The sequence below is a fragment of the Beta vulgaris genome, chromosome 5 (assembly GCF_026745355.1).
Source record: "Beta vulgaris subsp. vulgaris cultivar EL10 chromosome 5, EL10.2, whole genome shotgun sequence".
Classification (NCBI taxonomy): domain Eukaryota; kingdom Viridiplantae; phylum Streptophyta; class Magnoliopsida; order Caryophyllales; family Amaranthaceae; genus Beta; species Beta vulgaris.
Window position 1 is genome coordinate 31,834,176 of NC_079206.1, and position 13,335 is coordinate 31,847,510.

The following is a 13,335-nucleotide window of genomic DNA, read 5'->3' on the forward strand; positions in this document are numbered from 1 at the left end:
ACCAAATCAACGTTTAGATGATCAAATTAGCAAAGGTTTGATAAGAGGTCAAAACTGACCGGAAAAGATACTATGCACACAGCTTAGTATTCTTGGCATAAAAGTTTCACTTTCAAGTGTATTGATCAAATTCCAAAAGGAGTACAAAGTTAACATATATGTTTACAACATGTCCAAAAATCAGCTCATTTGGACGACTATTGCTATGCCAACTAGGACAATAAACTAAGAGAAACAAAAATTACAATTGTTACAGCACACCTCCTACAAAATAGCTAAGCTACCCTATTGGAAGTTGGAAATCAGAAAAACTACCAATGGGATATTAAAATACATTTCTTAAACTAAATATCCCCAAAAGCTTGAAGCATTTACAGTAGAAGAAATGATTGCCCAAAAGCTTGGAAAGGAAGGCTGATGGGACGCGGGAGCTGGGCAGAATAGCTTTCCTTGCCATGAAGTCTCTTCTTCTCATTTGCTATGGCTTCTTAGCCCATGTGAACTTCACATGGCCCTTCTACACTCCCCTAAGATCTTCAATAAGTTGGAGGTGGCTTGGAATTGCAGCAAAATACATCTCCCTTAGCTTAAACAAAATCAGATTACAAGGAGCTTAAGCTAGATTAGCTCTAAACATGATTAACTTAACTTAATCACCTAATTAGGCTAGTTAATCACCTACTAAACTTGATTATAAATACTTAATGATGATTAAGGTATCATTAGTACTAATTAATCTTGCTTAAAAGGGGATTAACAAAAGATTAACCTAATTAAGATGCTTAAGAAGAGTTTTAGGACAAACCGAGCTAGTTAAGCTTATGAATTGTACTTTCTTCACCATCTTCTCCTTGTGATCATGTTGAATAAGAAGACCTTGGTTTAAGCTAGATGCTCCTGCATCAGATTCTCCTCCAAAGGTGGATGAGAACGGTCCGTGCTGTGCTGGATTTATCGCGTCGGACGTGCCGCCCGACCTAGAGACTGAGAAGGAGGTCCCAACCATCGTTCCGCCAGCTGCTGCGTCGCCGGAGAAGGAAGCTACCAAGATCTCTGACGCTTAGCCTTTATCATTCTACTTTATGTTCTTTTTCTTTAAACTTTATCAAACTTTGCTTTAAGTCACTCAAGGGAGTGACTCTTTCTTTTGTACTTTTTGGGTCACCTATGGGGGTGACCATAACTTCTACTTGTTGCTTTTGGGTCGCCCATGGGGGTGGCCATAACTTTGACAATTATGCTTTTGTTCTTTAGCAAATTTAATCTTATGTTTTTACTTTGTGCAACATGCGTGTGTTTCAGTCGTTCCTAAGGCATAGTCGGGCGCTTAGTAAGCCTTCATTGGTCGTTTAGACGTAATGTTTGGACTCAGCAGCTTAAAACACACATAGGAAATACATAAATACTTACATGCGATTGCCAGAAAAATAAATGGGTCATCGAAAATAGGTGTGGCTTTGAATAGCAGTGCCCATGTCGTAACGTTTAGGTGGGGTAGGTAAAGATCGAAAGACTTTGAATAGTGATGACCATCACCTCTTGTTTTATTGTATAATAAGATGCAAGTTTACTCGTCACGTCGTAAATACCATCGTAACGTTATTGGAACAGATGGGAGTGATTTTCCTGAAAGTCAATAACACACAGTGAGAGAACACTAAGGTCGCTAACAGTTAGCGACGCAGACATGATAATAATATCATTTATTTCTTACATAATGATGGGAAAGCAAAGTAAATCACTTAGCTAGAAGAAGTATGTTGAGATGTGTAGCGTTCCACTCGTGGCAGGAGCTTCGTGCGTCGGACCAATTGGTAGGCTCCATTGCCTACTACCTTACTAATTTGTATGTATTCCATTTAGGCCTAGCTTACCACGTTAGTTCTTGTGTGTTTTGAAATACTTTTATTAGGACCCAATCACCTTCAACAAAGGATTTGGCTTGGACGTTTTTGTTGAAACTCCTTGCGACTACTTGCTGCTGAGCCGCCATGCGTACCAATGCTGCGTCGCGCAACTCTTTAATGGTGTCCAAGTCGTTTACGAGCTCATCACAGTTCTGCTGCTCCGTAGAGACACATCTGAGTCGGGACGTTCACTTCAGAAGGCAGGACACTTCACACCCATATACTAGTGAGAACGTGTTTGTCCTGCGCAGTGCGCGGTGTCGTGGATTAGCCCATAAGATGGAAGGAACGCCTCCGCCCATTTACCCTTCTTGGCTGTGAGTTGTTTCTTCAAAGTGTCAATGATCGTCTTATTACTAGACTCTGCATGTCCGTTAGCTTGGGGATATCTTGGCGTTAACGTTAACAATGTTATGTTCCATTCGTCACAGAAACGTCTTGTCTTGTTGCTAATAAACTGCGACCCATTGTCGCATATTATTTCGGATGGGACACCAAACCTGAAATAATGTTGTATATATAAAGAAATCACTTCCTTGTCACGTACCTGTTGAAAAGAACCTGCTTCTCACTTAGAAAAGTAATCAGTTAGTGCCAACATAAAGACCTTCTGGCCTGGGGCTGGAGGTAATTTGCCAACTATGTCCATGCCCCATTTCATGAAAGGCCAAGGTGTTAAAGTAGGGTGCAAAATCTCGCAAGGTTTATGCGTCATACCTGCGTGTCGTTAACAGCTATCGCACTTGGCAACGTACCTTATCGCGTCTTTCTTCATCGTGGGCCAATAGTATCCCATGCGTAACGCTCTATTGGACAAGCTACACCAACCTGCGTGATTTCCACATGTCCCTTCATGCATGTCTTCTAAGACTTGCTCCCACTGATTTTTTTTCCAAACAATGCAGATAGGGCCCTGCAGCAGATTTTTTGAACAGTACTCCTTGAATGAGCACGTACCGTGATGCTTTAAACCGAATTCTGCGCGCCTCTGCCTTGTCTGCTGGAAGCACATCGTTAGCAAGATAGTCATAAAACGGTTTTGTCCAACTGACACTTACCTCCTCAGTGTCAAGGCTGCTTGTAGCTACGATGTTGATGATGTTACCAACGACATCTCGGTCGTCTCGAAGTTATTCAGCCGCTGTCGCGATGATTTCGCCATCAGCTGTAGCGATTGCAGGGTCTGCTAGATGAACTATAGAGACGGAAGTGAATGAAACGTCCCTTAAGGAGGATCCAAGATTGGCCAACGCATCTGCCTGCGTGTTTTGGTCTCTTGGTGTCTGCAAAATGTCAAATGGATTAGATATTTTACTCTTAGGCTGAGATATCTCTAAGTACATAGCCATTTTGGAATCTTTTGCTGCGAATTCTCCTTTTGACTTGGCTAACAATCAACAATGAGTCGCTGAAGACTTTCAACGCCTTTGCTCTCATGTCTTCTGCTAACGTCATTCCTACGATAAGTGCTTCGTACTCGGATTCATTGTTCGTCGCTCTAAATTCTATGCCTCGTACTACCTTTCCCCCTGTGGCGACTTTAGCATGAGACTTAGACCTGCGCCACGAAAATTAGAAGATCCGTCAACAAATAACACCCATGGTTCGTGACCGATGTGATTAAATTTGGCGACTTCGTCGTTTGCGAGCTTTTCTAGCTCTGGCTAAAGTCTGCCACAAAATCTACTAATGCTTGTGACTTAGTTTTTCTGGGACGAAACTGAATGTCGTACCCACTGAGCGTTATTGCCCACTTACTCATGCGTCCTGTTAACTCAGGGCGTCGCAAGACGGACTTGACAGGATAGTTAGTCATAACAATAACAGTATGCGTCTCAAAATAGTGCCTAAGTTTTTTAACAGCAACAACTATGGCTAAAATGAGTTTCTCCAATGAGGAATACCTGGTCTCTGCGTCTAGGAGAGACAACTGACGTAATAGATTGGGATTTGTTGACTCTCTGCTTCTCACGTCAAGACAGCACTGACGGACACATTGCTCACAGCAAGATAAAGCTGCAGCGTCTCCCCGTCGCTCGCTGGGCTTGGACAACAATGGTGGTGACGCTAGGTATTTTTTAAGTTCTTGCAGCACGTCTTCATGTTGATGCGACCAGTCGAAGCCTTTATTCTTTCTCAAGACGTCATAGAATAGATGACATCTTTCGGACGACCTGGATATGAATCGATTTAACGCGGCTACGCGACCGGTCAATTTCTGCACTTCTTTGACGTTCCTTGGAGATTGGATGTTGACAAGGGCTTTTATTTGATCCGGGCTAGCTTCGGTCCCTCGTTGCGTAACGACATAACCTAGGAACTTTCCTGCAGACACTCCAAATGTACACTTAGTGGGATTTAATTTCATGTCATACCTTCGCAGGACGTCGAAAGCTTCCGACAAGTGTTGGACATGATCGCTTGCTTGTTTGGATTTGACGAGCATGTCATCAATATATACCTCCATGGTGTCGCCCAATTGGTCTTTGAACATTTGGTTGACCAATCGTTGATAAGTGGCACCTCATTTTTCAAACCAAAAGGCATAACCTTATAACAATATATACCTTTGTCAGTGACGAATGCGGTCTTTTCCTGATCGTCCGGATGCATCAGTATTTGATTGTATCCAGAATATGCGTCCATGAACGTCAGGAGATCGTGGCCTGCCATCGTGTCGACCATTGCGTCTATATGAGGAAAAGGGAACAGATCCTTGGGACATGCTTTGTTCATGTCTGTGAAGTCTAGACTCTTCACTTTCCGTTCTTCTTGCTCACGACCACGACATTGGCTAGCCAATCTGGGTAATTTACCTCGCGGATTTTTCCAGTGTAGATCAGCTTTTGAACTTTGTCATTGATGATTTGATTCCTTTCAGGCGCGAATTTGCGTCTTTTTTGCTTTACTGGCTTGTGCTCGGGATCCACGTTGAGTTTATGTGTTATGACATCGGGAATGATTCCTGTCATATCCTCATGGGACCAAGCAAAACAATCTTGATTAGCCTCTGAAAAATCGATTAACTGGCCTCGTATTTCTTGCGACAACGTCGCTCCGATTCGAACGACACGATCGGGGATGGATGGATCGAGCATCACTTCATCCACGTCCTGCTCACTGGGCGCGTCGGGCGCTGATCCATCCTTTAATTGCTAGATGGCTGCCTTTGGGGGCTTGAGCGACGAGTTGTAGCATTCTCTTGCGGATTTCTGCTCGCCCTTTATTTCTTGGACCCCCCATTTGGTTGGGAATTTCAGCGTCTGATGATAAGTTGATAGGACGGCCTTCATCTTGTGTATCCATGGGGTGCCGAGAATGATGTTATACGCAGACGGGAAATCCACAACGTTGAATTTGGTCGGCAGGTTGACACCTTTGGCTGACGTTGGCAACGTGACCTCTCCAATAGTGTGTTGGGCCTCTCCAATGAATCCAACTAAAACAGTAGATTTTTTAGTAATATCTTTATCACACAATCCCATACCTTCGAGGGCGCTTTTGAATATGATATTAGCTGAGCTGCCCCCATCGACCAACACTCGCTTCAACAAGCAATTACTGACAGTCAAAGATATGACTAGTCCATCATGGTGCTCTACGTCGCAGACGTCATCGTCATCAAAGGTAATTGCCATCGCTTCCAGCTTGCGTTCTTCTACCGACCTGCAAGATTTAAAAACGGCGGACGAGGGGGTGCCCTCTCTTGCTAGCCTTTTGGCTGCGGAGTACGTTAGTCCATATACATCAGATCCACCAGAAATAACATTAATTACCTTTATGTGCGTTGGTGACGCTGGCGGGACGGACTGCGCAGGATTCCTTTCGAAGGACGCTTTGCCTTTGTCGCTTAGTAGATCTGTGAGGTGCCCATTATTGAGCATAAACGCGACCTCGCGTCGCAACGCAATGCACTCCTCCGTCTTATGACCATGATCATGATAGAACTGACACCACTTTGTCTGATCTTTTTGCGCCTCCGGTCGGTCACTCTTCTTTGGCCAACGGACGGGTGCTCCGATTTTGGTCAAGGAATTTACGACGCCTCCGACGTCGACGGAGAATCCATAAGATTCAATATCTGGGAAGATTGGTGACTCCGTCCTTGCGTCGTTACCTGCACTATCGACAACGTCGGCAACATTGTTTACCTGATTTGAGCGACTGTAGGGGTGGTTTCGCCAATTATTCTTTTTGGGGACGAAAGCCTTCCGGTCGTTGGGATTTTCTGGTGCACGACACATCGATATAGTATTGAGGATGGCATCGTCTTCTTCCATCCTCATCTGCGCTATGCTCGTGATTTGACTTCCTCGAACGTTTGACATGGGTACTTCGTCATACGATTGTAGAGTTTTGACTGCAGAATTAGACCTTTCCTGAAACATTCAATAGCAGTCTTAGTATCAAGATCTTTAATGCAAATCATTTCTTTATTAAAGCGATTATAATAATCGCGAACAGATTCTTTAGGTCCTTGGACGACGCCATATAGGTCACTCGTCTGCTTTTCTAGGCTACGACTGCCTTGAAACTTTTCATAGAACTTGTTGACCAGAGTGGAAAAATTGTCAATGCTTCCTGGCTTGAGAGATCCGAGCCATTTGAGGGCAGGACCAGTGAGCGTGGCTCCAAAAGACTTGCACATACAAGCTTCTACCAGATGCCAAGGAATTGAAGCTTGCCACATCCGCTGCTTGTACTAGGCGACATGCTCGCCTGGATCAGTCGAACCGTCATAATTAGCAGCGAGGGTAGGCAGATTGAGCTTTTTCGGGAGCACGACCCTCGCGATTCTTTCCACGAACGGTGACTCTGCATAGCCATCAGGATGCTCCACAATGCTTGGCGTCGGAGCCCCGGGAGCTGGGACATGAGCTTCATTAAGCGCCTATTCTGCTTTTCAATCTAGATCATGCGCTTTGCCATAGGATTTGCTTCTCCTTCTCCCTGGTCATTCTCTTCATTATTCAAGGGCTCTTCGTCCTCACGCTCTTCGTCATTTTCAGGCTCGTCATCGTCTGACTCAGAGAGGTCCCTCATATAGGGGATGTCGTTCATGTTAGCGCGACGCCGGACCTTCGAAGCTTTGGACGACGCTAATTCTTCTTGCAATTTTTGAATCCTTTCTTGCGATGTCGTGAAGTCGGTAGCTAACCGCTCATTAGCTTGCTTCATTTCGAGCATCTCTGCTCTCATTTGATCATATTGCCTCTGCATTTCGTCGAGATGTGGTGTTTCTCCCATTTGATGGATCTTGAACAGTAGTTGGTCTGGTTATGCCCCCACGGTGGGCGCCAAATTATTTATGCTAAAATTTGTCTCTTACGACAGGATTAAAGTTTGGGACGATTCAACCAGATTATGAATATGATAATGCAAGGAATGAATGCAATGGGGATCGGGATGAACACACAAAGATGGTGACGCGGAATACCCCAATGAAGGTGGGTAAAAACCGCGGGGGATGAACTAGTGTGGATTGTCGCTACAAGTTAGTGACAATCATTACAGCTTATGCTCTCTTTTGCTCTTAGTATAAAAAATGTCTAGTAGTCTAGTCTAATGATACTCGTTTTCCGTTTGTATGTCCTTGGCCGTATTTTTCTCTTTTGGCTTTTTCCAATTGAATGCACTACTGAATTCCTAGTTTATTACAAAGATAGCGGTCCCTTGTTTATAGGAGATCTTCCTAATTACACTCCGTCGCAATCCCTTTTCCTCCTTTGTGCAATTTACTTTCATTAACGGCTCTCATGACTGATTTGATGCCTTATTGAACTCCTTCCTATTTCGAAAAATCCGTTACTATTTCTCAATTGGATTTATCCTCGTGTCTCTCCGTCACGTCATCATGTCATGATGTCAATGTCACCTTGCAAAAACTAACACACAGGTACTTGAGAAATTAAATCAGTGAAAGGAACTGTTACCTCAAGATTTTTGACCATAGACATAAATTTACCAAGTTGTTGATCGACCTTTGATTTTTTCATCCTATGGGGGAAAGGGAGTGGTGGAGTAGGAGAATCAGTAACCTTCTCCTTGCGGATCTCTGCGTCATCCACTTTCCCGCGCTCAACTTCAGTTCTGGAGCTATCCTCACCTTCATTGTCATCCACAACATCATTCTGAACTGGAGGTACTGAATCATCAGTAGGCATAGGTGGGGCATCATATTGTGTACCGCTTCGAAGAGTGACAGCATTAGCAGTTTCTTTAGGAATTGGTTGCCCCGGCAGATGACCTGGTTGCCTTTGTGCATTATTTCCTGCCACTTGAGGAAGTTGAGTCTCCAAATGCTTTGTGGTGTTCTTCAGCTCCTTGATGCTCTTCTCATGATTTTTCTGCATGGAAACCATCATTTTCATTAGATCAGACATAGTAGGCTCTTGAGAGCTGGTATTATGAGGAGCTTGCTGCTGATAGCCTTGGTGTGAAGGCCTTTTAAAACCAGGAGGGGAGTTCTGAGGAGCACCTTGATAGTATGGTTGTCTAGCAGCATGTTGTGGTGGGTTTTGATATGGTGGTTGGTAGGAAGATTGTGGTGGAGGTTGAGGATTCAGAACATTGTTGTTCTAATAGGAAAAATTGGGGTGATCTCTCCAACCTGGGTTGTAAGTGTTAGAGTACGGGTTGTGTGGTCTCTGCTGAAAAGCATTTGCATGCTCTATCTGATTCGGATCAGGTTGACTGTAGCAACAATCATGACCAAAGTGGCCTTGAACACCACACACTTCACAAAAGGAGGAAGTAATAGGAGCCATGGAAGACATCGCATTAATACTAATGGGAGGAGTACTAGACTGCGAAGATTTCAGTGAGTCCATCTTCATGCTCAACTGTGCGACTTGTGAGGACAACAAGGCATATGCATCAGCATCCAACTTTTTCTTTGTAATAGTTCTAGAGGAACTATGATCATTCGCTGCTAAGTTGGCCAGAAAATCGTATCCTTCATCTACCCCCTTATCTAGGAAGACACCCCCTGTAGATGAATCAATCGTGCTCTTGATATGAGGTTGTAGACCATTGTAGAATGCTTGGGTGATGAACCACTTATCCAGATTGTGGTGTGGGCATTCTCTCTGCAGATCCTTGAACCTATTCCATGCTTCCTTCAGTGTTTCATCGGGTTCTTATTGGAAGGTGGCAAGCTTATGTCTTATTTCTGCAGTCTTGGTGGGAGGGTAGTACTCTTTCAGGAATGCTTCAGATATAGCACTCCACTCAGTTTCATTGACATCGCTCAGCCACTTCTGTGCCTTGTCCTTTAATGAAAATTCGAAGACCATGACCTTCACTGATCAACCCCTTGATGCTTAACGGTACGACAGAGTTGTTGAAACCATTGTAAATGATTTGCAGGGTCTTCAGATGGATGCTCACCAAACTGATTCTGCTGGATCATATTAATGAGGGCAGGCTTGATTTCGAAGTTGACTGCTTGTATATCAAGCATAGTAGGGCCTGTGGGAATATTGCCAGGAGAAGGTACCCCATAAGACTTCAATGACTTATGAGGCATGATTGGTTCTGTTGGTTCTTCTGTGTGTTTTCCCTTATTAACAGATTGCTTTTTCTTCTTTTGTGTCTTCTTGAGCAGCCGGATGGTTTTCTCAAGATCAGGATCATTCGGAACTGGAGTACCTGTTCTTTTAGACCTGGGCATAAAAGAAACAAAGAAAAATGTGCAGTGAGATGGCCTCAATTGGAACTTGAACTTCCAATGAGACAACAGAAATAGTCAAATAATTAATCAGAAAACTATAGAAACTAGTCGTCTCCCCGACAACGGCGCCAAAAACTTGATGTGTTTTAAAATATACCGCAAGTGCACGGTGTTTCTTTAGCATAAACTGGCAGATACGGGTCGATCCACAGGGAGAGGAGCTCTACAGATTTATGCTCAATTATCTAACTACTTCAAGAGAGGAAAATAATTGAGGAATTAATAACTAAGCTAGAATAAACTAGAACGCAGAAAAATGGAAATTTATCAAATAATTAAAAGCCTAGGGCAATCGATCGGTCCACCATGCTTATACCAGTTTAATCAATATAATATAGTTCAACAACACTTGGATTGAGGTTTGAATAAATAAAGTATTTCGTTATTCCTTGGTCAGGCATTAACAACTCTTAGATTAACATATGCCAGTACGGTCGCTCAACATAATCAAATCTACCTAGTGTAACAAGCCTCTAATGAATACGATATTTCGATTCTAATTCTTATTAGCTAAACATAACTCATGATATTGCGCAATTACATGAATTAAACAAGTATAACAAATCAACAGGGATTATTCTAATTCAATCCAATTATTGAAGAACATTAAACCACAATCAAAAAGGTATAAACATGGCTTCCCTCTCTAAGCCCTAGAAATAGACTACTCACTCATGATAGTAATAAAATCAATAAACATAATCAAACTAAAGGAATTCATTAAATTAAACTAAGTAGAGAAGAATACCGAATGATTGAAGAACAACGAAAACGAAACCAACGATCTTTATAATCTTCCAAATCAAAAGTTAACACAAGGTAGAGAGAGAAAAAGTAAGTATTTAGCCCTAAAAACGTAGAAAATGAGATAGTCTAATCGAAAATACTAAAAACCTAATTACACTTTTTACAAAACCGACTAAAAAAACCGAAAAAACGCGTCCCGAGAAACCGCCCGGTCGACAGGGCGAAAACCGCTCGGTCGGGCGATGGTGATTAGGAAACTACGACGAATAAGCAATTCCCCCAGTCAACCGGGTGAGCCCGCCCAGTCGGGCGCATAAGCAGATTTCTTCGTTTGGTCGCCCGGTTGGCCGGGCGAAGTGGAGGGTGGAAAACTAAAGTTTCTTGGTTCGCTCGGTCGACCGGGCGAGTCTGCCCGGTCGAGAGCGTGAACATTCCTTCCATTGGTTTGTGCAACAGCTAAGTGTGATGGTTCGCCCGGTCGGGCCACACTACCCGGGGGACCGGGCTAACGTATTTCCTTGTCTTTTTCTTCGTGGAATCCAACCGAAACGCTCGTGCGATCTTCCGGATTCTCCTTGGACCTTGTGTGACTGCTAGACTTTCGTATCGCGACTTAGATAAAGGCGAAAAGTGCCTAATCTGCCTCAAAACCTGTAAAACACGACAAGAGCTCCAAACACATCAAATCCACAAGAAACAAGCTCAAAAGTGGCAAAATCGACTATCAAAACTAAGGGGATTGGAGTAAATAATCGATGAATAGTGAACACATCAAGAGAATGTTAGTTAGCTCCTGTGCGCGAATGTGAAGTCATGATCAATGTGTTTAGTCCGCTGCTATCAGATAATCTATTTTATATAATGTTTCTTGGCAAGTTAAACATGTATTTTCGATTTGTAATCTAAGTACTCAAAACATATTATAAATACTAACTAGTTGTAATCTATTTTTACAATAAGCTTGGATACTATGAGATTTCCTTATTTTCCTCAGCAGGATAGGTGCAGGAATCCTCCCTAACAGACTATTTGATTAGCAACTTAACATTGTAATTATCAGTATTGGGTCTGAATTAAGCTGCTATTTGGAGCGGGTTTTTACAACTGCCTAATTGCTCAAGAAGTTCTAAACAGGGTTAAGAGAAGTAAAAAAGAGAACCTCTATGCTGGTATCATGAAAGTGCACCTAAGTAAAATCTATGATGGGATTAGATTGGACATTGTAGAAGTTGTCCTAAGGAAAACGAGATTCCCTGATAAGCGGATCGTTCAATACATCTCTAGTGTCTCCTACCTAGTCCTAGTCAATGATGAACCCACCAAATTCTTCAATCCCTCAGCAGGGTTCAGGCAAGGTGGCCCCCTTTCTTCTTTTATCTTCTACATGGAAGTCCTTTCCTAAAATCTTATTTGGCCTCAATCAGAGAAAACCATTCATGGTATCAAAATAGCAAGATTTACCCCTTTTTTGTCTCACTTATTTTTTGCAGATGGTGAGCTCATCAATTTTGACAAGTCTTTGGTTACGTTTAGTCCTAACACTCCAAGGAGATTTTGCTCTATCATGACAAAACCCTTAGGTAAGAAAAGTTCTCCTCTTTTGGAACTTACCTAGGATGCCCAATGGATGTGGATGCTTGGAAAACTACTATTTTCAATTCAATATCTACAAAAATAAAAAATAAAATTCTTTCATGGAAATTCATTCACCTTTCTCCCACCGCCAAACTGATCCTTATCAATGTTATCCTCAGCTCTATGGATTCCCTTATACTTTTAATGTTCATACTTCAAAAGAAGACCTTAAAAGCTATAAATCAACTCTTCTCAAATTCTGGTGGAGCTCTTCATTATATTCAAAACCAATTCATTGGAGAAAAAGAATGTTATTTGAACATCACAAGGAACAAGGATGATTGGGATTTAAGAATCTGGAGTTCAGTGATAAAGCACTTCTTATCCAGCAAGTAGTGGAGAATTTACAATGTTAAGTCCTCTTTGATCAACGAAATTTATTTGGCAAAGTACAAGCTAGACCCTCTTACAACCGGGCTTTAAAGGTTCATACCCTTCCAATTCTTGATACGCTTACAGAAGCATGTGTAGAGCTACTTTTGAAATCAACTCATTTTTTAAGAAAAGGATAGAAATGGGAAAAACACTTCTACTAATCCTAATTGGTGAGTTGGAAGCAGGAAGCTCAACATCTCCAACAATGCGGCTAACAAGACTCCAAAATTTCTGACCTCATCACTAATAGCCAATGGAATGCTTTAATTATATGGAGAAACTTCAAAGAAGACGCGAGAAATATCCTAACAACACATCTCTCCTACCATAATACAAAAGATTCTTTTGAATGGAGTCTTAGACAAAAAAGGTTGTTATTCTACAGAGTCAGGTTACTTAGCTTTCCAATAGCTGAATGATAATCTGCACTTGACAAAAGATGAAATCTGAAAAACCTTTTGGAAGCTCAACATTTTCCCAAAATGGAAGCTCTTCATTTGGAAAATCATCAATAATGCCATCTTAGTGGCATGCAACCCAAGAAAAAGAAATATCCAGGTTGACATCAAGTGTAAATGTGCAACTCTGCTACTAAAACCTTGGAGCATCTCTTCAGAGATCATAATCTCTTCATCAAGATTTGGTTAACTACCCTGGGTATCCAACCAATCATAGGAAACATTATACCAATTGGGATTCAATAAAAAACTTTCTTAATCTTTCATGCAGAAGGAAGAAAAGCTCAGACAATCAATCTTCTCTCAATGATGAAGACCCCTTCATTAGCACACTTCTGGTTACATAGAATTGAAATAGTGTTTGTCGCTACCAATACCATGAGAGTCATGAATATATTTGAAGAGATGAATGTCACATTGATAGAGTTTAGAAAGAGGAATGACAAGATCTCCCAATTCCGAAACTCCAAAATCAATCTTG

At 42.2% G+C, this 13,335-nt stretch overlaps 1 protein-coding gene and 1 non-coding gene across 2 annotated transcripts in view; one reads left to right on the forward strand and one right to left on the reverse strand.

Moving 5' to 3' along the window:
- Window positions 1-7,834: 7,834 nt before the first annotated feature.
- The window catches only part of LOC104893747 (probable ADP-ribosylation factor GTPase-activating protein AGD14), a gene marked incomplete at its 5' end in the record, with an annotated part of 36,887 nt that continues 31,386 nt past the window's right edge, over window positions 7,835-13,335 (reverse strand). The window contains one exon of the mRNA XM_057395098.1: window positions 7,835-9,571. Within this exon, the coding sequence (XP_057251081.1) occupies window positions 9,208-9,571 (364 nt within the window). The remainder of the gene's footprint in view (window positions 9,572-13,335) is intronic.
- Window positions 8,973-9,079, forward strand: LOC125498060 (small nucleolar RNA R71). The gene has a single exon (XR_007274826.1). It is a non-coding gene; the product is annotated as a small nucleolar RNA R71 (small nucleolar RNA).